General features: G+C 53.8%; 1 protein-coding gene across 1 annotated transcript in view; it reads right to left on the bottom strand.

Moving 5' to 3' along the window:
* Window positions 1-24,302, bottom strand: part of LOC144729966 (receptor-type tyrosine-protein phosphatase gamma-like) — a 455,918-nt gene that overhangs the window by 117,504 nt on the left and 314,112 nt on the right. Inside the window, exons 8-10 of the mRNA XM_078610395.1 lie at window positions 23,849-24,006; window positions 23,255-23,396; window positions 8,248-8,441 (exon numbers count right to left, since the gene is read on the bottom strand). Coding sequence (XP_078466521.1) covers window positions 8,248-8,441; window positions 23,255-23,396; window positions 23,849-24,006 — 494 coding nt within the window. The remainder of the gene's footprint in view (window positions 1-8,247; window positions 8,442-23,254; window positions 23,397-23,848; window positions 24,007-24,302) is intronic.

Genomic DNA, 24,302 nt, shown 5'->3' with positions numbered 1-24,302 from the left:
ACGGGTTGTTTTCGGAGGGCATGCTAATGGTCCGAGTGAAATACACAGCGGAGCCGCATTTACGCAGAGATGCGTGCCGAGATGAAAGCGATTCCAGCCCAGCTGTGGGATGTTGTGTGGGCTTACTGCTGCCCCCCACCAGCCCACCATTCAGCCGTCCCCGCAGCCCACCAGTCAACCAATCCCCCCAGTCCACCAGCGCACCAGCTAGCCCACCAGCCCACCTGCCATTCAGCCCGCCCGCCTGACTCCTAACAACTCAAACGTTCTGTGGCCACACTGGTGTGACAAGGTGATGGCACAGTGGCGGCACTCGTCCCTCAAAGCAGGAAGCACCTGGGTATGATTCTTGATTCGGGTGCTTTCTTAATATCCTGCAAGAGTTTCCTCTGCATTTTGCAGTTTCCTCCCAAAGATAAAACATCAATTAAAGCCATACAATGTGCAGTTCTTCTTCTTTTGTATGGCACGTAAGCAAAAGGATAGATGTCATAGTTGAATGTTAAGGTCCTTCAACCAATCTAAGGCGGCAGTAGATGCTGTACGGATTGCAGCGATATCGCTAGGGTGTGCGTGGATGGCGTTGATGCGTTTGATGGTTTGGGCTTTACCACAGTCGCAGATTGGTGAATCTTTAATTTTCAATTTATGGAACATGTATGAGACATATCTGCCTTGCTGCGTCCAAGCACGGTCCAGTGTGGTCCACAGCCGTCGTAAGAGAGAGAAAATCTTGGCATGTCCACGGTGCGGTCCTGAATGTGCAATTATTGTGTAGGAACTGGTATCAACCAAACAAACCAAATCCTGAAAAAGTATATGTATATTACTCAATTTTGATTACACAGAGCAAGATAGCCACCTCCTGAAAATGAGTCTTGAGGCTCACTGAGGCTTTCCTGGGTAAAAAAAGGGGCAGGTCAGGGCGCCACTGTGGCCTGGTCTACAGGAGGTCGTGGGTTGGATCCTGACCCTGACCCTGCTGCTGCTGTATATTTGGAGTGTGCGTGTCTCTCTCCCCGTGGTCGCATGGATTTTCTCCGGGTCCTCCGTTTTTTCCCTCTACGTTTAGAATCATGCGTTTAGAATATTTGGCTCCATTAAATTTCCACCTGACAAGCCACTTCGTTGAGCTTTCATTTGTGGCCAGTCGCTTCATAAAAAGAGCTTTGTAGTTCAGCGGGCCTTACATGGTAAAATATAAATGGCTTAGTTTAGTTTAAATAATATTAATACAAATTTATATAAATAATAAATCTACCATGCCCAGCCGAGCCTGGGCATGTCCGGGAGGTCGCTGATCGTTGTAGAGGCTCGCGGTTTAGGGCGAGTGGCCGCCCCGGTGAATGACTACCACGGCGTGCGTGTCAACGCGCCTAGTGAGTGCCGCGTCCGCTTCACAGCGGTGGACGTTAGCGAATCCCGTTGGTCGGCATCCGCATGAGAGCGGAATGCCCCCCCCCCCCCGCGTCAGCGTCACGCTCAACGCCACGACGTCGTCTGCCGGCCGGGTCGCCCTTGACAAAAAAAGAGCTCTACGGACTTTCCTCGGTGGGGAATACAACTTCTGACTACGATTCTGATTCAAGCAGGGTGCCCTGCCGACCACTCAATGGGGGAGACGCACAGCCATCAACGGCCCACCGCCCGGGAACCGCGGTGCCGTCCCGTGGCGCAGAAAGCCGAGCGTGCCAACGGGGTTGACTTGATCACCTTTATGGTTGAATCGCACAGTTGGCGCGCTTTTTGTTCCTCTTTAAATCATGGGCCGCGATGCCTTGCAGGTTCTTAGGCTTTCAGTGTCACCCGACGCAATGTACCCACCCTTGCAGCGCGAGTTTTACGAACCCCGTAGCTCCGCGACCCACACGATAAGCAGCTCAATCATCGACCGCACGGCGAGCGTGACGACCTCGCACATCCATCGCGCTGTCAATTATTCCTCAAAAATGCCATCGAGCAAAGCACCGATTGGATGCTAAATAGCTGTCTACTTACAACTTTAAATCTCGAGCTCGTTAGTTCATAAGTATTGTGCAAGAAAGATAAAGTATTCAAGGGCGAATAAAACATGCAACGGTGGTCACGAAGATGAAATTAGAACCGACATCATCATCATTGTCAGCGACGATCAATCCATTGCTGGATGAAGGCCTCGCCTGGTATCCAGGAGGTCGTGGCTTGGATTCCGACCCTGACGCCTACTGTATATTTGGAGTTTGCATACTCTCCCCGACGTCGCATGGATTTTTTTCCGGGTCCTCTGGTTTTTCCCTCCAAATTTATAATCATGCGTTTGGAGTATTTGGTTGCTATAAACGTCCACATGATGAGCCACTTTGTTGAGCTATCATTTGTGGCCAGGTCGCTTCTAAAAAAGAGCTATGTAGCTCAGTGGGCCTTACCTGGTACAATACAAAAAAAATCTGTTAGTTTTAATAGTAATCTGTTTGATCCTGCATGCGAGGGTATGGTCCACATAAGCCAGTGATGCTCACGTGGCTTTAATCGCTCCGTCTCCTCGGTGTACGTCCTCGATGGATGTGCTCCGTTCCTTGGCTGCCACTCCGTTGTAAGTCTCGACCGGCGTCCCTCGGGGCAAGACCGCTCAGCTTTTACACGCGCTCAGAGCTGCGTAGCGACCCCAGCGTCCCTTCTCCAATCTGTGTGCTCCTCTCTCTGCTTCTTGGCGTAAATTCCAAGCGTGCGATAAAATAAGAAATTAAAATCGTTAATTTTTTTTTGCTTAAGGGCATCGCTCAAACCGCCGTTCGCCATTTTAACCAAACAGAGGTCACGGTAAAAAAAACGCACAACTGGAGTGAAAAATGAACGAGACTCACAGCGTACAGCCCCCCCCCCCCGCCCCCCGCTGGATGTTGGCCTCGCCACACCGCGCGGGCCGTGGGGTGTGATCTCGCCGTCCTTCACCGCGCTGCTCACCGCTGGTGAGCGAAGGTGGGGGAGCATAGCGCTGGACAACGATGAATTTTGCTGGACCGCCATCCGATGGCAGCAGTGTCGCGGCCACAGCGGCCTGTACACAGCAGCTGTAACGCCGCTAACTCATGTTCTTTATGCATGGCGGTGGCCGCCCATTCAAGCGGTGACCGGCCTCGAAGCCTCTTAGCTTGGGAGATCTGCGCATAGCGGGGGAGGGGGTGGGTGATGTTGCCATCGGCGAGCTAACATCCACTCGAGGGATTGTGAATAGGAGCTCGGACCAAGAGGGGGCCCTTAGCGCCAGAGGATGCTCGCACACAATGTATGCCACACCACACGGAGTGTCGCTCACACACTCACCGGCGACTCACACTCTCCCGCATTCGCACTCATTTACACTGGCGGCGCTCACTTATGCACGCGTTCCCACGCGGACCCTCAAAAAAGAATGCTCACCGTGAACAAAACATTTGCAAAGATAAAGATCCCCCCCCATATAGCCTTAACAGCCTGTTGGGGAAAGGGCCGTTAGCAAGTAGCAGCTATGAAGGCCGGCACAGCACGAGGGGGTGGGTGGCTAGCACCATGCCCGACTGCCTTTGTCTCCCTAGTGGAGATGTTTTCACACACTAAAACAGGTACTCATTTGAGGCTGAGTCGACCTCGGGGAGGCCCAGTACCGGTTCAGATAATCGTCACTGCTATTGACTGTGAGCGGGAATCAAACTCTGGTCGCCGGGATCGTAGCGCAGTGCAGCACTAACCGCTACACTACCGCTCCCCATACACACACACTCACATACACTCACACACACAAAACAAACACACTGACTCACACACACACACGCACATGCAGGGACTGTGAGTGCAGAGCCGAGGATGATGAAAGGGAGAGAGGCAGAGGTGAGAGGAGAGGGTAGAGCAAAGCAAAACCTTCAGCTGACTCCCATGTGGTGAAATGTCACGCGTAAAACACACAAGTAACGGCGCACATGCACATACAAAGAGAAAGATCCCCTGTGTAGCCTTAACCGACTGTTGGGGCAAGTGCTGTTGGCGAGCACCTATGAAGGCCAGCATGGCACACAATGGGGTGGGTGGCCAGCAAACATGCCCAGACATCTTTGTCTTCCCAGTGGCGATGTTTACACACCGCAACAGGTCCTCATTTGAGGCTGAGTCGACCTAGGGGAGGCCCATGACCGGTTCAGATAATCGTTACTGGTATTGGCCGTGAGCGGGAATCGAAATTAGATCGCCGGGTTCGTAGCACAGTGCACTAACCACTGCACTACCTCTCCCCACACACAACAACAACCGCCATTCGCCACTAAGTGGCGGTGATGTCACCACGACGCTTGTGCCAGGCCATGTGCACCTTGAGGCCACGTGAAGTGTCGAACGCCCGATGGTAGGAGGTCACGGGGCAGTCCCAGGTACCACGGGTCGACTGACCGAGATGACCGAAATGACTGGCTGATGCACCACCTGTGCCCCCTACTGTACCAACTTGCTGTGCTTTAGCCACCCGGCGTGCCGCTCGTTGTTGTGAGCGTCGCTCCTCCGCCCTCCATTGTTGTTGGAGGGCGACTGCCTCCAACTGCCCAGTAGCGTCCTTCACGAGCCTCCTCCAGAGGCCGATCTTGACACTGCTGGTACCAGTCATCGGCAAGTCCACTCAGCTCCACGTCCTTCTGTACCACATCACTCCATCTCTTCTCTAGCCCATGCCGCGCCCGTTTAGCCCCCTCGATCCGGCCGAACAAAAGCTGTTTAGGCATGCGGTGGCTGGGCATGCGGGCTACATGACCCAGCGAATGCAGCCTTGCCTGCCGGAGGAGCTCAACGATGGGACTTTGCCCAGATCTTGCAAGGATTTGTGAGCTCCTCACACAATCCAGCCTGGTTAAACTCAGGATGGATCGTAGGCAGGCCAGCCTAAATGTTTCCAACCGGCGAAGATGCTCAATTAGGGAGGTCCAGGACCTCCTGAATACACAGAGATCCAGGCGGTACCGGTCCAGCTCCCGACAGAGGAGTGGCAGCCTCTCCTCCGCAGTGAGCGTTCAAACATTCCACATGGCCACACGTAGTGGTTTTTTGTTGTTTCTGGAGGAGCCCCGAGGGTAAGGATTCAGTCTCCTGGCTCCGCCAAATGGGGTTTGGCCAAGAGACGTCATAGACGCCTGTACCCCCGGGGCCTCCGGCAAAAGCTCATTAATTAAAATTTTCAGACGTGGTTTAGTGGTAATTAATTGAAGGTGGAGGGGTTATCAGCGCCTCGCACCCATCTAGAGCCCCCATTTGGCCGCTGTGGTGGTTACAAACGCCATGAGGGGAAAGGCCAATTTAAATTGGCCCTCCCCCCAAGGCACTGCCCACCACAGCGTTGCCGTCCGGCACCACGAGGAGGTAGGGGGTTGTGTTTGCACGCACACACACACGTACACATGCACACTGCCGGATTAAGCTAGTGAGGGGCCTGTAGCATATGTTATAAAAGGGCCCTAAATAAATAAATAAGAATAACATTAAAACTCAAATTTTTTACTTGCATAGTAAAGTAATTGTATTTTTTTATTTGCTATACAGCCATATAATACGACAAATCGCTAACCTTAAACACCCAGTCGTTCATAAAAGTTGAAGGCCGTATAGTACTATAGTAATAGAGCAAGTGCAGAACCACTGAACGGGAATTGATAGCTTGAAAGCATTTAGCGCGGGGCCCTTGAAAATGATACTTTTGCTACTAGGATAATCTGGCACTGCATACAAACACAAACACAGGGAACACTAACTAAATGTATGGTTCAAAAATCAAGACTGTTAAAGAAGAAAAAATCCTATCATCACACGTGAATGATAGCGCAGGCTGGAAATACGTGTAAACAGCACACTGCCTGTGTATTATGCGAAAAACTATTTATTTTTTCCAGATAAAGCCCACTGAGCTACGTAGATCTTTTTCAGGCCACAAATAATAGCTCAACGAAGTGGCTCATCATCACATGGAAATTGATTGCAGCCAAATACTCTCAACGTGTGCCGTTGATTTTAGATGTGGAGAGAAAACCGGAGGACCCGGAGAAAAATCCATGCGACTACAGAGAGACACACATGCAAACTCCAAATAAACATGCGTAAGAGTCGGGCTTGAACCCACGACCTCATGTATACAAGGCGAGGTAGTTAACATCAACTAACACGTGTGTGGCTGCGTCGGGGCGGTGGAGGATCTTGGCAACACAAGCCCTCTCCCTCCCTCTGCCCTCTGGCTACGAGTTCACACCGCAAAGGTGGCAGCTCCACTCTCCTCTGTTCGTTCACACATTTCCACACGGCAGCTCCCCTCCCTCCCAACACTAATCCCACATGTCTCAGTGTCCTCATAGCTATGTGTTCGCGACGCTTATCCTAACCCAGCGCGAATGTGAATGCGTGGGTACGCGTGTGTGTACGTTAATCTGTACGCGAGTCAGTGCATGTGTGTGTGTGTATGCGCCTCACCGTGTCCGTCTCTCCGTGCACGCGTGTGTTTGTGTGCGTCTGTACCTGAGTGCGTCTGTGTAAGTGTGTCTGCACGTGAGTGCGTGTGTGTCTGTACGTGAGTGCGTGTGTACGTGTGTCTGTACATGAATGCGTGAGTGTGCCTGTGTGTGTGTGCCTGTACATGAGTGAGTGCGCGGTGTGTGCATCTCACCGTGTCCATCTCTCCGTACGTGTGTGCGTCTGTACGTGAGTGAGTACACGCGCGCGTGTGTGCGTCGTACGGTCTCTGTCTCTCCGTGCGTGCGTGTGTGCCTCCATAATACAGGTTGCTTGGGTTAGATCGCGTAAATATATAAATGTGTCGTTAAACCCGCCACCACCCGACACAGCCAGCTAGTAAGGGTTGTCACGTAAACAGAACGTGCCAATTCATTAGTAGTACAGCACTAACCGGTGTGTTGGAGAGCCAAGCCACAACATTTACAATCTGAGGACCGTGACGTTTTGCCAGTAATTACAACTAGCAGCATCAGGCGACAGCCAGATTTGTGGAGAAGTCCACCTATTTCGTTCCTCAAATAGAGGCGTAGATGTACTGGCGGAGCCAGTGGGGGGGTGGGGTGGCACGTGCCCCCCCAATGAGGTTTATTAGTAATAAATCGGCATCTTGCGACACCCACTGCCACTGTGTAGCATATTATTACATGCCAGGGACTCTATGAGATCATAGGACAATAGTCTGAGTCCATAACTGGCAATAAGTAGCGGCAAAGCAGTTCTAAGTGACTCACAGAATTGTGCGCAGTTGTGTATACAGTACACGACTTCCCTGAAGGCAAACCTTCAGCGAGCGCGATGCCGATCACACGACGCGGTTCGAATTCGACCCTCGATCGATGGCTGCGCCATCGCCGCACACGCGTCGAATAAAAAGGAAGGGACAAGTCCTTACTTACTAATAACTCCTCTATCATTTGTCATTGCTGGAGGGGTTGCCCCCCCTACCTGAAAATCCTGGCTCCGCCATTGCGTAGATGTGATGACAACAGTTGTGCGCCAACAAGGACACTCAATTGGTTTTGATAATGTTGAAGTTCCGTGCAAAACTAGTTACTATTGGCGAAGACTAATTAGAGGATTTACTGTATCGAAATTGAGAGAAATATATATTTTTAACCGTTCGGATAGCTACAGGATAAGTGCTGCTTGGAAGCGAATCATCAAATAATACATTATTTAAATGCATGTCTATACAGGTCACCATACTTCAACAGGGATTGCCGTTGGTACGGCTATTTTAGTTCACACAATCAACAGGAAGTACAAGAGCAATGGGCTCGCATAATGTTCGTCGATTACCATAAATAACCCAAACGGCAATGGATGCCCACAGTCATCTTCATGCATTCACTAACTCCCTCCCCCACTTCGCGCAAGAACAGCACAAACGTGTTGTCATCACACCTGCGCCTCTATTTAAGGAACGAAACAGGAGGACTTCTCCACAAATCTGGCTGTCGCCTGATGAAGCTCGTTGTAATTACTGGCGAAACGTCACGGTACTCAGATTGTAAATGTTGTGGCTTTACTCTCCAACACACCGGTGTAGTGCTGTACTAGTGACGAATTGGCACGTTTTGTTTACTTAACCTTACTAGTTGGCTGTGTCGGGTGGTGACGGGTTTAACGACATATTTTTATTTACGTGATTTCACCCAAAAAACCTGTATAATGGATGATATTGGTCACGAAAGCCTACGTGTTAGACAGTTTGTGTGCCTCTACGTGAGTGTGCCTGTGTGTGTGTCTCACCGTATCTGTCTCTCCGTGGGTGCGCCGCGTAAGTCTCCGTCCCTCCCCGGAGCGCTCCATGGACACGGCGTACATCACCACAGCGACGGAGGCGGCGTCGCCACCGGCAACGACACGCGCTCGTCCCCAGCGCACCCGCACCGTGGACCAATCGGACTCCTCGACCCACACGCGCTGCGGCACGGCCGTGCAGACTGCGGAGACACATCGTCATCATCATCATCATCGTCGTCACCATCAACATCATCCTCGCCACCATCGTCACCATCACCATCAGCCTTGCCACCGTCATCTACATCATCATCACTATCATCATTATCATCATGATAATTGTACCCAGTATCACCATCGTCATCATTATTATTTAAATCATAATCGCCATAATACATACAGCTGATTTCCTCCCCCAATTAGCATTGAGGTGGTAATTCTCCCCCATTAACAACCCTGAGCCATTGATGGAAATTCCACATTAATGTGGCAATGGCGAGTCCATCTGCAGGACAACCACTGTTGACCTCCCCACAAGTGGTGCTCATTGCATTGACCCCCAGAGGGACGATGAGTCGACCAATGGGCAGCGTACGAAGTCGCGACCTTTCAATCGAGAGCTGCTCGCTCTCGTGCCTAAACTCACGGTCCTAAACTCACGGTCCTCATCCACTATCCAAGCCACGTCGTCTACGTCACGACCATCGCCACCATCATCATCTCACTCACCATCATCATCATCATCTCACCCACTATCACCATCATCTCACTCATCATTATCTCACTCACCATCATCATTGGCATCATCTCAATCACCATCATCATCATCTCACTCATCATCATCGACATCATCGTGTCACTCAGCATCAAAATCATGATTATCCAAATAATTATTTGGATAATACATCAACTAAATTATTATCATCTACGGGACATCGTCCTTGAATGCATCATCATGTCAACATCATCATCATAAATAAACAAATATTGTCACAGTGCTCACCATCGCCATTTCAAGACTCCATCGCTCACATCATCGCACTCATCAATGCCTCTATCAGCCTCCTGCCAGTGCCGCCCGTCAATCAGCGCCATCGATAAATCCACGGTGCGATCAACGGACGCGGAGGGGCCACCACAGCAGCGAGACTCCATCCTGGTGCCCATCTCTACGCAGACCCCATAGCCCCCCACTTACCATATCGCCCCCCACTTACCACATACAGTGAGGGAAAAAAGTATGTGATCCCCTGCTGATTTTGTACGTTTGCCCACTGACAAATAAATGATCAGTCTATAATTTTAATGGTAGGTTAATTTGAACAGTGAGAGACAGAATAACAACACAAAAATCCAGAAAAACGCATGTCAAAAATGTTATAAATTGATTTGTATGGTGAGAAACAAGTTCAACACACACACACAGACTTACCACATCGTCCCATCTTACCACAACGGCCCCCACAAAACCAAATACCCCCTCGCCCGCACCACCGCTGCCCCTCGCCCCCAAATATGTCCCCGGTAAAACCTTCGACAGATAAGTGCTGTTAGCGAACGCCTATTAAGGCCGGCACGATGCACGAGGGGTGGGTGGCCAAGCACCACCCCTGGCCACCTTTGTCTCCCCAGTGACGATGTTTACATACCACCGCACCGGGTCCACGATCTGCTCAGATGATCGTGTTGATCGCGAGCGGAAATTAAACTGTCGCCGGGTTTCCTCCTGAGCCCAGTCCACGCCGACCGCTACAGCCCCCGCTCCTACCACCACCACCGCCCCCCCCCGCCCAACAACCACCACCTTCATCACCCCCACGCCCCCCATTCTCATAACAGCTGCCCCCCACCCCGCACGGACCACCACCAGCGCGACCGGAGTTCTCTCTCTCCCCCGTTGATTATTCGCTCCGTTCCCCATCGCCGCCACTGTCCCCACCGCCACCACCACAACGTCACCGCACAGGTGCGGTGACGGATCCTCTCACAGAGAAACTCCTGCTCGTCGCCCCGGGGTGCCGCGCGCTCGGCACGGGCCCGGTGCGAGGAGGAGTCACCGCATGCAGGCTTGAGGTGGGGTCGTCAATGTTTGCTGACCGGATCCTCTTTGCGTACTCTGCAGATTCATTTCCTAACCATTTCACCAACAGGTCCAGTTCTTCACTTGCAGAGATGTCTGCATTTCGGATTGCATTCCTGAAGGTAGATCTCCAGGCTCGATAGTTCTAAGAGTGGTCATCAAACTTAACGAGTCCTGTGTTGATTAGTTCGCGGTGAGCCAGCTACCTAGCAAAGTCCCCTAGTCCTGCTGATCCAGGGTGTGTCCATACTGGCGCTTGTGAGGTGGCATTATTGGCTGTATTGCCTTGCATGCCGTCATTCGCGATGGCGTTAGACTGTGGGCCCAAAGGGTTTCGATCACGTTGGTTGGATCCCCTTATGTGACTGTCTGGAATGTGGGTCTGACTTGGTGCATCCACGTCTGACCCCACGAGCACGACGCTGAGTCGGCGACTAACTCTCAGGGTAGGATATGCATTTCCACCATTCCCGTAGTCAGCATTCATGTTCATTCAGTGTGAAGATGGCGAAGCCTGAACGTCCACCCTTTGTTCAGTATGGTTTGGTGGAGGAGCATAGATGCATTGTTCAGACCAGTCCAAAATATTTTTTCTGGTGAGTTGATCACGGTCCTTGACAGGTATCTGCGTGCCAAACTCACTCCAATTCTCTTCCTTATCCAGGTTGGCTGCTGCTTCGAGCACCTCTGCCTGGGCCCTTGCAGCAGCTGCTTCCCTTTTGAGTTGTAGGGTGCTTAACTTAGCATCCAGCTCAATTTTCTTCCGTGTGGCAGTAGCTGCTAATGTACTCTCCTGCTCTTCAAGCTCTGCTTTTTCTTGCTCTGCTTTCTTCCGTGCGGCAGCAGTTGCTAATATACTTTCTTGCTCTGCGAGCTCTGCTTTCCTCCGTGCGGCAGCAGTTGCTATGCTTGCTTCTTCTTGTATACGAGCCCTTTCAATTAGCATGGCTTCCTCTTCGGCCATGTAGGCAATACGGGCGTTTGCTGCTTCTGCTGCTGCACGTGCCTGAGCTGCTGCCATACTAGTAGATGATGTCTGTGAGTGCGCTGAGGTTTTAGATCTTGTGGTGGACCTGGATGAGACAGAGTGCTGAGATCGTGTCTCTCTTAAGCCCTCCACATGGTCCATTGCATCTTGTATCACTGCCTGCACATTATCATCGAGCAGTTCAAGGAAGTGTTCTTGCGTGCGCACTCCTTCAATGCCCTCATCTGTTTTCACCTTCATCAGGGGGGAGATGTATTTATTTTCCAGGAGCTTGTAGCTTGAGCTGCTCACCTTCACTCGCTGGATGGCCCGCTGAATTGAGGCCACTGTGTCTGAGGCGTTTGAAGCTTCAGATAAATCTGCTTCAACCCGGTCCCATGCCCGTTGTATCCTGGCATCAAGGTCCTGTTTCTCAGCATCATAGATTTCCAAGGCCCGTTGTGTCAACCTGACCTCTCTTTGGGGCCTTGAACTCCCTTGGTCCTCTTGAGGCAGGATGGGAGGTCCTGGATTGTTTAAATCACCTTCTTCAGCATCTCTCCCTGCCGAACTGAGGCTTTCCATGCTGCGATGCTTGCAGCACGATTTTAATGTAGACTCGTTGCAGAGCTCCTTGCTTGCTGCAGGCTGACTGCAGGGCTGGCTGCAGAGCTGGCTGCAGGGCTGGCTGCAGGGCTGGCTGCAGGGCTGGCTGCAGAGCTGCCTGCAGGGCTGGCTGCAGGGCTGGCTGGGAGCTTCAAGAAGACTGTCTTTCTACTATCTCGGCCTCGCTGTGCGCTGCGTTGCACCGCTAGTCGAGTAGATAACCTTGCGTTCAATAAACCCTCGGAGCCAGGATGAACGTCCAACTCCAATCGTCATTTATTGATTGTAACAAGGTAAAACTGGTGAGAAAACACAGATACAGCATTAATTCTAGATTTGAAGCTTTCGTGACTGCAAGGAATCATCTTCTTAGGTTTTTTCGGTAAAGTCACGTAGAAAGTAAAATAAAATAAAAACAAAAATCACGACGTTTCGGAGGCAACACAAGTCTCCGTCATCAGGTGGGACCGTCACAGCCAGATTAGCTGTATCAAGTGAGGCAATGATTCAAGATGTAATCCCTTAAAAGCGAGTTGAGGGGGGAGGGAGAGGGAGGGGGGAGCTCATCAGACTATGGTAGCCAATGAAAGGAACGTATCGGGAGGGAGGGGGGGCGAGGCCAAAAGGGTGGGCGATGGACGTGGAAGCGCTTGTGCGCAAGCGGCCAATTACTGCACACGCCAACACAATGGAGCGATTGTGCGCAAGCGGCCAGCCACTGCACCCGCCAACACAATTGGGCAGAGAGGAGGAGGGGAGGTCTAATACACAGGATAGACAAAAGAACGAAAATGATGATGGGTACAAAATTAGGGGGAGCTCATCAGACTATGGTAGCCAATGAATGGAACGTATCGGGAGGGGGGGGGGCGGGGGGGGGGGCGAGGCCAAAAGGATGGGCGACGGACGTGGAAGCGCTTGTGCGCAAGCGGCCAATTACTGCACATGCCAACACAATGGAGAGAGAGGGGGAGGGGGGGTCTGATACACATGATAGACAAAAGAACGAAAATAACCATGTTTATACCAATGCTGGCTGCACAATGAAGAGAGTACTGTTAAAATAACTGGGGATGTTAACACTCGGTAAAGTACAGTAAAATAGTGCCTGTCAGATAAGATGGTCCAAAAAATTTGTGATTAAGTTTTTTTGCGTGGTTGATAACATCTTTCCAATGATTACTAAGGAAAGATGTTATCAACCACGCAAAAAAACTTAATCACAAATTTTTTGGACCATCTTATCTGACAGGCACTATTTTACTGTACTTTACCGAGTGTTAACATCCCCAGTTATTTTAACAGTACTCTCTTCATTGTTCAGCCAGCATTGGTATAAACATGGGCATTTTCGTTCTTTTGTCTATCATGTGTATCAGACCCCCCCTCCCCCTCTCTCTCCATTGTGTTGGCGTGTGCAGTAATTGGCCGCTTGCGCACAAGCGCTTCCACGTCCGTCGCCCACCCTTTTGGCCTCGCCCCCCCCCCGCCCCCCCTCCCTCCCGATACGTTCCATTCATTGGCTACCATAGTCTGATGAGCTCCCCCTAAGTTTGTACCCATCATCATTTTCGTTCTTTTGTCTATCATGTGTATTAGACCTCCCCTCCTCCTCTCTGCCCATTGTGTTGGCGGGTGCAGTGGCTGGCCGCTTGCGCACAATCGCTCCATTGTGTTGGCGTGTGCAGTAATTGGCCGCTTGCGCACAAGCGCTTCCACGTCCATCGCCCACCCTTTTGGCCTCGCCCCCCTTCCCTCCCGATACGTTCCTTTCATTGGCTACCATAGTCTGATGAGCTCCCCCCTCCCTCTCCCTCCCCCCTCAACTCGCTTTTAAGGGATTACATCTTGAATCATTGCCTCACTTGATACAGCTAATCTGGCTGTGACGGTCCCACCTGATGACGGAGACTTGTGTTGCCTCCGAAACGTCGTGATTTTTGTTTTTATTTTATTTTACTTTCTACGTGACTTTACCGAAAAAACCTAAGAAGACAGATACAGCATCTGTTATAATCCGGAAACACCAAAACAATGAACACCACAGCATCAGAACATTGTCTTAGATAACAATAGATCCTGGACGGACCAGGCCCCTACATGACCACTGAACATCTAGACAAGAGTACAAGCCGGTGTGTTGCATACAGGCACATCGTGTATTCATTCCACTGCACCCCAAATGTACAGCATTACACATACCACTAAACTGTGGATGAGATATTTCGTCATCTTTACTCTCAGGACCGCAACATAGGCACAAGTCTGACTCGACCTACTAAATCACAAGTAACATCCACAATAAGGAAAGTCGCAGGCTTCGTTACTAACTAGGCCTCGTATTTACTACAACAACTTAACGGCACCATAAAGGCATTTACATCACTATAACGGTCATTCCAACATTACAACAGAATTGCCAATATTATAGAAATATAAACAAACTTACAGACAATGCTTCTTAAGCTCCCACAATGGACAAGTGCGGCTGTGGTCTCACTAAGATGTGACGCGTGCCGCCATCTTGAATTATCAGTAAGATGGCAGATGCCCGCGTGGTTCACTGAAAATCTAACATCGTCACTTCCTGGTCACGTGACCAAAATTAGCATAAAAAAACAGGAACTTCCTGTGAACGTACGCTCCACATCTGCCGTGAGGCAAGACAGTACATATGTTGAACTTCTTTCATGATGTATGTAGCCAACAGTGCTATTTAAGTATGGTGAACTTCTTTCACACCATACATAGCCAACCTTGCTATGTACGTATGTTCAACTTCTTTCGCACCGTATGTGTAGCGACATCGTGGATGGGTAATGCCGGCCCTAGCGAGGCACGACGTGCGATGCATCGCCATCGCGGACACCCCATAGGTGGGTGTAGTACCGGCTCTAGAGGGGGCTCGGTGAGCGCTGGGATAGCGCTCAGTAGCACCACGCGTGGCGTGCAGTGCTGACCCCTACGGGAGGGAGTATGAAAGTGTCAGCCATGGGGTGAGGTTACCCCGGGCCGTGGCACTCTGGGTGACCCCGGAAGGCACGTGACCAGTAAGATCTACACTAGGGCCCCAGGTGGGGGCTAGGGGGTGGTCACGTGTCAAGGTGAGATCCGAGAAACGACAAGAGGTTTCTCGAAAGTGGTCGTGGCCAAGGGCGGGGCCAGCCACGATCCGGGAGCATGTAAACGGGGTCCCCACAGGGACCGGGGTTCAGCGTTGCTGCCGTCATCTGAAGATCTACAATCTACGTCCAAGAAGAAGTCACCAATATGTGGACGAGGACCCCAGCTCGGGTCCTGTCCATTGTAGCTACTCCCAGTAACTAGCGTAGTTAGCCTGGTGGTCCACCACCATAGGTTATCTGGTACAGGGGCAGTAACCCATTTGTGTTATGTGTTGGTGTTAATAAATAATGTGTTGCCTCCAAGAAGTACGTCTGCGACTCAGTTGAATCCACTACAACTGGTGCCGCCAAACGTGCTGTGTATGTTCAACTTATTTCGCACTGCACGTAGCCAACCGTGCTATGTATTTTGAACTTCTTTCGCACCGTACGTAGACAACCTTACTAATTGGAGGTGCATGGGGAAGCACAACAAACTAAAAACAAAAAGCAGTTGTAAAGAAATGAGTGTTCAATACAGATTATTTAAAAGTGCGTAGCTTCAGTGGCTTCCTAATATTGGAAGAGGCATTCCAGACGGCCGCAGAAGCGCATCTGAAAGCACGCGGTAATGCAGTGACCGTCTTTGTTCGATGGCCAACCAAAAGCCGCTGCTGCGAGGATGACCGGAGTTTGCGTGATGGTTTATGTTCCTGGACGACATCAGTGAGGCATTGTGTTTAATTTGCAACAAGCACGTTGCATGTAATGAGTGCGACCTCATTATAATGCATGTCCTCATTTCATCCCCCACCTCATCCCCCTCCCTCTCTCGTCACAGCCCCGACACCTGCGCCCTTCCGTAGGCCACACGGCGGTGGGGGGGGGGGGGTGCAGTTGCACCGGCCTGTGCACTCGCCAGCTACGCCGCTGCCTTCGCCGCTGGGGCTCCACGCCAGGATGACCTCGGCGCTCCAATTTCACTTGGGAGGTTGCCGTGAGCATAGCCATCAGGGCGGGGGGGGGGGGGGGCACGGGACAGAGGGGCCCAGGGTCACACGACGTTCGCCGCTACCGTTTTGTTCAGAAACATCTCGCGCAAGGAGGTGTCACAGAACTACTCCTGAGATCCCTTAGCGTGACCTCTTTGTAACAACACGATGCTGGCACATGTACACGTGCGGTCGCCCTGTACGGGAAATGTTCGTCGCAACGGCAGTCAGATATATTTTGATTCTGTGAGTGAAAAGCCAAATTAATGCGATCCATTTTTTTCTCCCGTGGACTCATGGCGACCAGGCTGAGACCATCCACTCGCCATGCTTGCGAACCCGGTCACATCAAGGGCAGTGGCTGAAACCCAGATTCGAACCCAAGCTTTCTCTGACCTCTGCGCCACTTCCTGAATTAAAAACAAACCCGACAAAAATACGTGCGAACATTTGCGTAGGGAGGTAAAACCTCATCAGTGGGGGGCGGGTCTATGGCCCGGGGCGGGGGGGGCCCGGGAGGGAGGGGGAGAGAGAGGGGCTCTGTTGCCTTGCAGAGGCGGCCATCGTCCCCTCGATTTGGCCCGGTTATGGCCTGCAAAAAAATAATTAAAATCGGACAGCGTTCGGTGTACAACGTCCGTGTTAAATCCCTAACTTTGACGCGTAATTGAACGCATCTGGCCTGCACCACCTCGAGGCGAAGTTTAAGATTCAAGAATCCACGTGGCGCGCAAAAAACAGAGAGGCGCGCTAGCCCCCCCGGAGGGGTGAGCGTTCATCGTGCGGCATTCGCGTGGTCAACTAGGGAGATCCGTGCACAGTGCCTCATGACCCCTGCGGGACGACAGAATCTCCCATCCGCCTCGTCGTGTCCTCGTTGCCCTTGGGTCGATGTCCAGGACCGATTTTTTTTCTCAATCTATCGCCTATCTTCAGCGCGTCGCATGAAGAGCACCGCTCTGCCACCGTTTCCCTCTCCTATCTTCCCTTCCATCTATCCTCCATTATCATCAGCCGTGACGCTCTTCGATGCTGTCCCTTCGAATGGCACCTTCCTTCACCCGCTCGTAAACCAAACGTTGTACTTGTACGTACAGGCGGCACGCAACACACACAGACAAAAATCCCGCGGATAGCCTTTACCAGACTGTGTGGGACAAGTGCGGTTAGTGAGGACCGATGAGGTCTGGTCAGCACCACGCCCGGCCGATTGTCTCCCCAGTGCTGATGTTTGCACACCGCACCTCGAGGGCCAGTCCCAGCAGCGGTTTAAACTTTCGCCACTGTTATTGGTCGTGAACGGCTTTGTAGCATGGTGGGCTAAACAACTACACGACCGCTCCCCAGAAAAACTAAGATCTTTACTACACACCGCACCTGGTGTTGTACTCATATGAGGCTGAGTCGACCTCGGGGAGGCCCAGGACTGGTGCAGATAATCATCACTGGCATTGATGGCCGTGAGCGGGAATCGAACTCGGGTGACCAGGTTTATAGCGCAGCTCGCCAACTACACGACCGCTTCCCACAAAAGCACGCAGACAAAGATCTACCCAAGTATAGCCTTAACAGCCTTAACAGACTTTTGGGGCAGGTGCTTTCAGCAAGTAGCACCTATGGAGGCTGGCACGGCACACGAAGGAGGTTGGTGGCCAGCAACCACCACGCCTGGTCACCTTTGTCTCCCGAGTGGCGATGTTTACACACCGCACACACCGCACCACACGCAGGCTACAAGTATCCACTGAGTTGAACTCACCAGGCTGCGACGTTTGCCCAAGGAAGAAACCATTTTGCCCTTTTCCATCATCGTAATAACAATCGCATGATTGTCCAAACAACTAATTCATAAATATATATTTGTGTGTGTGTGGCGAACGGGAAGTTTGTGCTGTATATAAAGTGGCGTTAATATCAGAAGTGGTGACGGCACATTAATATTGGAAAAGGTTACGTTACATCAAGTCATTAAATATGTGAAAATGAGCTGACATTTCTGTTTGCTCGATGATGTATTGGGCTCTGCCCTGGCATTATTAAATATGTATGAATCCTCCAGAATTATTCCACGATATAAACAGTAAAAGAGACGGAATATATATTTGCGTGTGTATATTTTTAAATACATTTGTACTTTTTTTCTTTCTATATATACACAGAGAGAGAGCCGTAGTCGAAATCAAATAACATCAAATTAAGTGAGCAATTTGGCGTAGCGAGCCGGCCGGGCCTCCACACCCCCTGGGGGCCGATTGGCGAAGGTGCCCCGAGCAGCTAACGGATTGGCACGGCGAGGGTCGCGATTGGGGATCGGCCGGGGGTGTTAGGATGGGGGGACTGGGTCTGGGTGTGGCCCTGCTTGGCCCACAGGTTGGCCATCGATGGCCAATATCTGGCGCGTACGTTGAGTGCTGTGCTAAGAAGAAGGAGCAGCGTAGACGGGGTAGGCGGGGGCGGGGGTTAGCTATGCTAACGTTGTGGTTGTTTGCTCACAGTGGTGGGGGGGGAGCGGGGGGGTTTATGGTTCGGGTGTGGGTACGGACACAGGCACGACCGCCAGATGAAGGGAGAGAAAAACACGCGGCGGAGTCGAACTGTGGCGGAGTCGAACTCCGCCGGATCTTTAATCGGAAATGTTGCGTGGGTCTCCACATCTGAACATCACGGCGTTTTCTGCACACGAATACCAGCACATCGACACCCGCACACCGACACCAGCACATCGACACCCGCACACCGACACCCGCACACCGACACCCGCACACCGACACCCGCACACCGACACCCGCACACCGACACCCGCACACCGACACCCGCACACCGACACCCGCACACCGACACCCGCACACCGACACCCACACTCCGACACCCACACACCGACACCCACACACCGACACCCACACACCGACACCCACACTCCGACACCCACACACCGACACCCACACTCCGACACCCGCACACCGACACCCGCACACCGACACCCGCACACCGACACCCGCACTCCGACACCCGCACTCCGACACCCGCACACCGACACCCGCACACCGACACCCGCACACCGACACCCGCACACCGACACCCGCACACCCGCACACCGACACCCGCACACCGACACCCGCACACCGACACCCGCACACCGACACCCACACTCCGACACCCACACACCGACACCCGCACACCGACACCCGCACACCGACACCCACACTCCGACACCCGCACTCCGACACCCGCACACCGACACCCGCACACCCGCACACTGACACCCGCACACCGACACCCGCACACCGACACCCGCACTCCGACACCCGCACACCGACACCCGCACACCCGCACACTGACACCCGCACACTGACACCCGCACACCAACACCCGCACTCCGACACCCGCACTCCGACACCAGCACACCGACACCCACACACCCGCACACCGACACAACAACCGCCATTCGCCACTAAGTGGCGGTGACGTCACCACGACGCTTGTGCCAGGCCATGTGCACCCTGAGGCCACGTGAAGTGTCGAACGCCCGTTGGCAGGAGGTCACGGGGCAGACCCAGGTGCCACGGGTCGACTGACCGAGATGACCGAGATGACTGGCTGATGCACCACCTGTGCCCCCTACTGTGCCAACTTGCTGTGCTTTAGCCACCCGGCGCTCCGCTCGTTGTTGTGAGCGTCGCTCCTCCGCCCTCCGTTGTTGTTGGAGGGCGACTGCCTCCAACTGCCCAGTAGCGTCCTTCACGAGCCTCCTCCACTGAGGCCGATCTTGACACCGCTGGTACCAGTCATCGGCAAGTCCACTCAGCTCCACGTCCTCCTGTACCACATCACTCCATCTCTTCTCTAGCCCGTGCCGCGCCCGTTTAGCCCCCTCGATCCGGCCGAACAAAAGCTGTTTAGGCATGCGGTGGCTGGGCATGCGGGCTACATGACCCAGCCAACGCAGCCTTGCCTGCCGGAGGAGCTCACTGATGGGACTTTGCCCAGATCTTTCAAGGACTTGTGAGCTCCTCACACAATCCAGCCTGGTTAAACCCAGGATGGATCGTAGGCAGGCCAGCCTAAATGTTTCCAACCGGCGAAGATGCTCCACTAGGGGGGTCCACGTTTCGCAAGCGTAGAGAAGGGAGGGAATGACCGTGGCCGAGAAGACCTGAAGCTTCGTGCGGAGCGACAGACCAGGTAGCTTCCACACAGCGTTACGCAACCGATGAAAAGATATTGCCGCTCGACTGATTCGGAGTGAGACCTCTGCTGATAAACTGGAGCCGGTCATAAGCACACTGCCCAGGTATGGGAAACTCTCCACTCTCTCCACAACTGCCCCATCACCGATTGAGAGTTGTGGGGGTGGAGTGCCCGATGGTACAAAATACCCAGGCAGGTGCTTAGTTTTGGTGGGGCTGATGGTAAGGCCCCACCTCTTAGTGGCACGCTCCAGTCTCAGCAGCAGCGTCTCCAACTCCTCTTCTGAATGAGCAGCTATTACCAAATCATCGGCATACATAACGTGGTTGACCAATAGGGAGCCATCCCTTGATCGCACCCAGGCGTCGATCAGCCTCCCATTATATCTGTACCAAATGGTAATTCCCCCGGTACAGCTATTGAAGGCTTCACGAACTACGCAGTCGAAATAGATGTTAAATAATGTGGGAGCCAGAGGACATTCCTGTCGTACCCCAAGGTGTACAGCGAATGGCTCTGACTCCCGGCCATGTAGTTTTACCCGGGCCCGCTCACCATCATGAAGGTCCTTAATGATCGTGAGGAGCGGGTCAGGGACTCTGAAACCACGAAGAACAACCCAGAGCCCAGGCCTACTGATGGTATCACACTCACACTCGCATACCGACACCCGCACACCCTCACACCCTCACACCGACACCCTCATACCGACACCCGCACACCGACACCCGCACAGCGACACCCACACACCCGCACACCGACACCCTCACACCGACACCCGCACACCCGCACACCGACACCCGCACAGCGACACCCGCACACCGTCACCCGCACACCCTCACACCCGCACACCGACACCCGCACACCTGCATACCCGCACACCGACACCCACACACCGACACATCTGCACACCTGCACACCGCCACCCACACACCCGCACACCGACACCCGCACACCGACACCCACACACCGACACCCACACACCGACACCCACACACCCACACACGCGTACACCGACACCCACACACCCACACACCCGCACACCCGCACACCGACACCCACACACCCGCACACCCACACGCCATCACCCGCACACCGACACCAACTCACCGACACTTGCACATCGAGACCCTCACACCGACACCCCTACACCGACACCCGCACACCCGCACATCGACACCAGCACAGCGACACCAGCACAGCGACACCCGCACACCGACACCCACACACACGCACACTGACACCCACACACCGAAACACCGACACACCCACACACCCATACACCCGCACACCCACACATCCGCAAACCCGAAAACACCGACACCCACACACCCATACACCCGCACACCCGCTCACTGACACCCACACACACGCACACCTGTACACCGACACACCCACCACCCCAACACCTGCACACCGACACCCACACACCCACACACCCGCACACCGACACCCACACTCCCGCACACCCACACACCCACACACCCCCACACACCTGCACACCGACACCCACACACCCATACACCCGCACACCGACACCCACATTCACACACCCATACACCCACACACCCGCACACCCGCATACCCGCACACCGACACCCACACACCCACACACCCGCACACCCGCACACCGACACCCACACACCCACACACCCACACACCGACACCCACACATACGCACACCGACACCCGTATACCGACACCCACACACCTGCCCACCCGCACACCGACACCCACACACCCGCACACCAACACCCACACACCCGCACAGTGACACCCACACACCGATACCCACCGAGGCTGCATCCTTGCCCATGGGGGAAAAGAAGGGCCCCCCCACCCCACCCTCAGCCCCCCCGAGGACTCCGGGACTGAGTTGCAGCCGGCCGATGTTGTCGATGATTGCTGGCACCACATCGCTCTCGGCGCAAGGAGCAACGACCCGCAAACTCTCCCGGTGCGTGTTGTGGGTGGGGGGTTTTCCATTTCGCATGCCACTTTAGAAAAAAATCACGTACCGTTTTGTCACAGAAATTGGACGCAGGCAGGAGGCATGTCGATATTATTTTTTTGTCAAAACTTTAAAGGAAAATATAATTGAATTTTAATTGGTAAAGTTTCTTGCCAAGGCAAATGTGTACTCTCTGACGAGTCCAGACTCTGAGAGGGGCAGTTAAGGGTGTGCAAAGTTAAAGGTAAAGATCCCCCGTGTAAACATTCAGCCAGCTGGAGCAAGTGCCGTTGTCTCCCCAGTCAGCGATGATGTTTACGCACCGCAACAGCTTCTCGGCTTTAAGGCTGAGTCAACCTGGGGGAAGGGCCAGGTCTGGTAAGGATATTCATCACCGGTGCTTGTGGCCGTGAGTGGGAACGGGTCTCGTGTCGGCAGGTTCGTGGCGCGGTGCGCTCACTGCCGCACCGCCGCTCCCAACACGCGCGCCCATCCGGGCTCACGGCGAGCGTTGCCTCCTGCGAGCAGGAGGATGAGAAGGACGCGATGCATCCCACGTGGATAATCTCCGCTCGCGAGCGCAGCCGAGAAGCGTCTCTTACGACAGAAGTCGCGGCGACACGGGGCATCGCGGTGGGGGGGGGGGGGGCGGTGCATGGTTCCCACCCCCCACCCACGGGGCCGCCCCACCGAGCGTGCCGCATGGCGTTTGATTGGTGCTCCCCTCCCGTCTCGCCCGGCGATCGCGGAATTCCGACGGCGCCATGCGGTCCGGACGAGCGCCGCTGGAGCGTGCGAGAGCCCCCAACCCCCCCCCCCCGCTCAGCAGGAGAGACTCTCCGTCTCCAGGTGAGACATCTGGAGCTTCCCCTCTCCGTCTGCAACACGGCGTGACTCCTGGGAGAGACCATTGTAGCTTCCCGCCGCAGACATCGTTCGACCTCAGTCAAGCCACGATGTTTCTCGTCTTGGGGGTGCCGCCGCCGCCGCCACCCGAGGAGCGGCACCTCGGCCTCCTCTTCCGCACTTTGCTGGACGTCTACGTGAGGGAATGCGAGCTACCCGACGCCGTACCCCACCCGCGTGGGATCGGCTAACCGAGGGGACCCGGGGAGGACGCTCGCTCACCGGGGCCGGTGCGGTTGGCGCGCGAGGTGAACACGGCACCCGAGAAGCCGGCCTGCACCGGGCGGAAGTTGTCGCGCAAGTAGTCCACCACCTTGCTGAAGCCCAAGCGCTCCGTCGTGAAGATCCCGCAGAAGCGCGACAGCTGCCACGGCGGAGACGTGGGGGGCGGGGTTCCAGGAAGAGGTGGGGGGTCAGAGGGGAGACGGGGCCAGAAGGAAGAGACGGGGTCATAGGTAAAATGGGACACACACAAGTATCACCGAAACAGACTTTTGGGGCCAGTGCGGTTAGCGAGTCGCACCTATGAAGGCCGGCACGGCACATGAGGGGGTGGGTAGCCAGCAACATGCCCAGCCACCTTTGTCTCCCCAGTGGCGATGTTTATACATTGCACCAGGTACTCATTTGAGGCTGAGTCGACCTAGGGGAGGCCCAGGACCGGTTCAGATAATCGTCACTAGTGCTGGCCGTGAGAGGGAATCGAACTCGAGTCGCCGAGTTGCACTACCGACACAAACAGACACACAAAGACCCGCACAGACACACGCACGCGCGTGCGTGTGTGTGTGGAGAGACGACAAGGCGTGCACGCACCTGGCTTCGGGAGATGGGCACAGGCATGCGCAGCACAGTCCACAGGAGTCCTTCGTGGCACGGCGGCGCCGTCAGCGAGCCCGCGTAGCGAAAGTAGTCCCCCGTGTCCTCGGGCAGCAGAGCCCGTGGCACCAGCGTCGACATGGCGCTCGACTTCTCTGTGCACGGGACACGAGGACACCACAGGGACACGGGGTCACGGTCACCTCACCTGCACCACGGCGGTGCAGTACAGCAAGCACTGCCTGGGTTCGATTCCTGACTCAAGGCGACTGTCTTTCTGTGTGTGGAGTTTGTTTGTTCTCTCCCCCCTGGGTTTTCCGGTTTCCCTCCCCATAGCAAAAACAAACCGAAAAAGAACAACGATGTAACCGTTTTTTGGGCGAAAAAAACACTTTCGCAATGGCAATAAATGACACTGCAGATCACTCAATTGGGATCACACAGCAGTCGC

This window comes from Lampetra planeri, chromosome 34 (assembly GCF_965212315.1).
Source record: "Lampetra planeri chromosome 34, kcLamPlan1.2.h2, whole genome shotgun sequence".
NCBI classification, from domain to species: Eukaryota; Metazoa; Chordata; class Hyperoartia; order Petromyzontiformes; family Petromyzontidae; genus Lampetra; species Lampetra planeri.
Note: the sequence above shows the minus strand (reverse complement) of the source record. Positions and strands in the feature narration are given on the sequence as shown.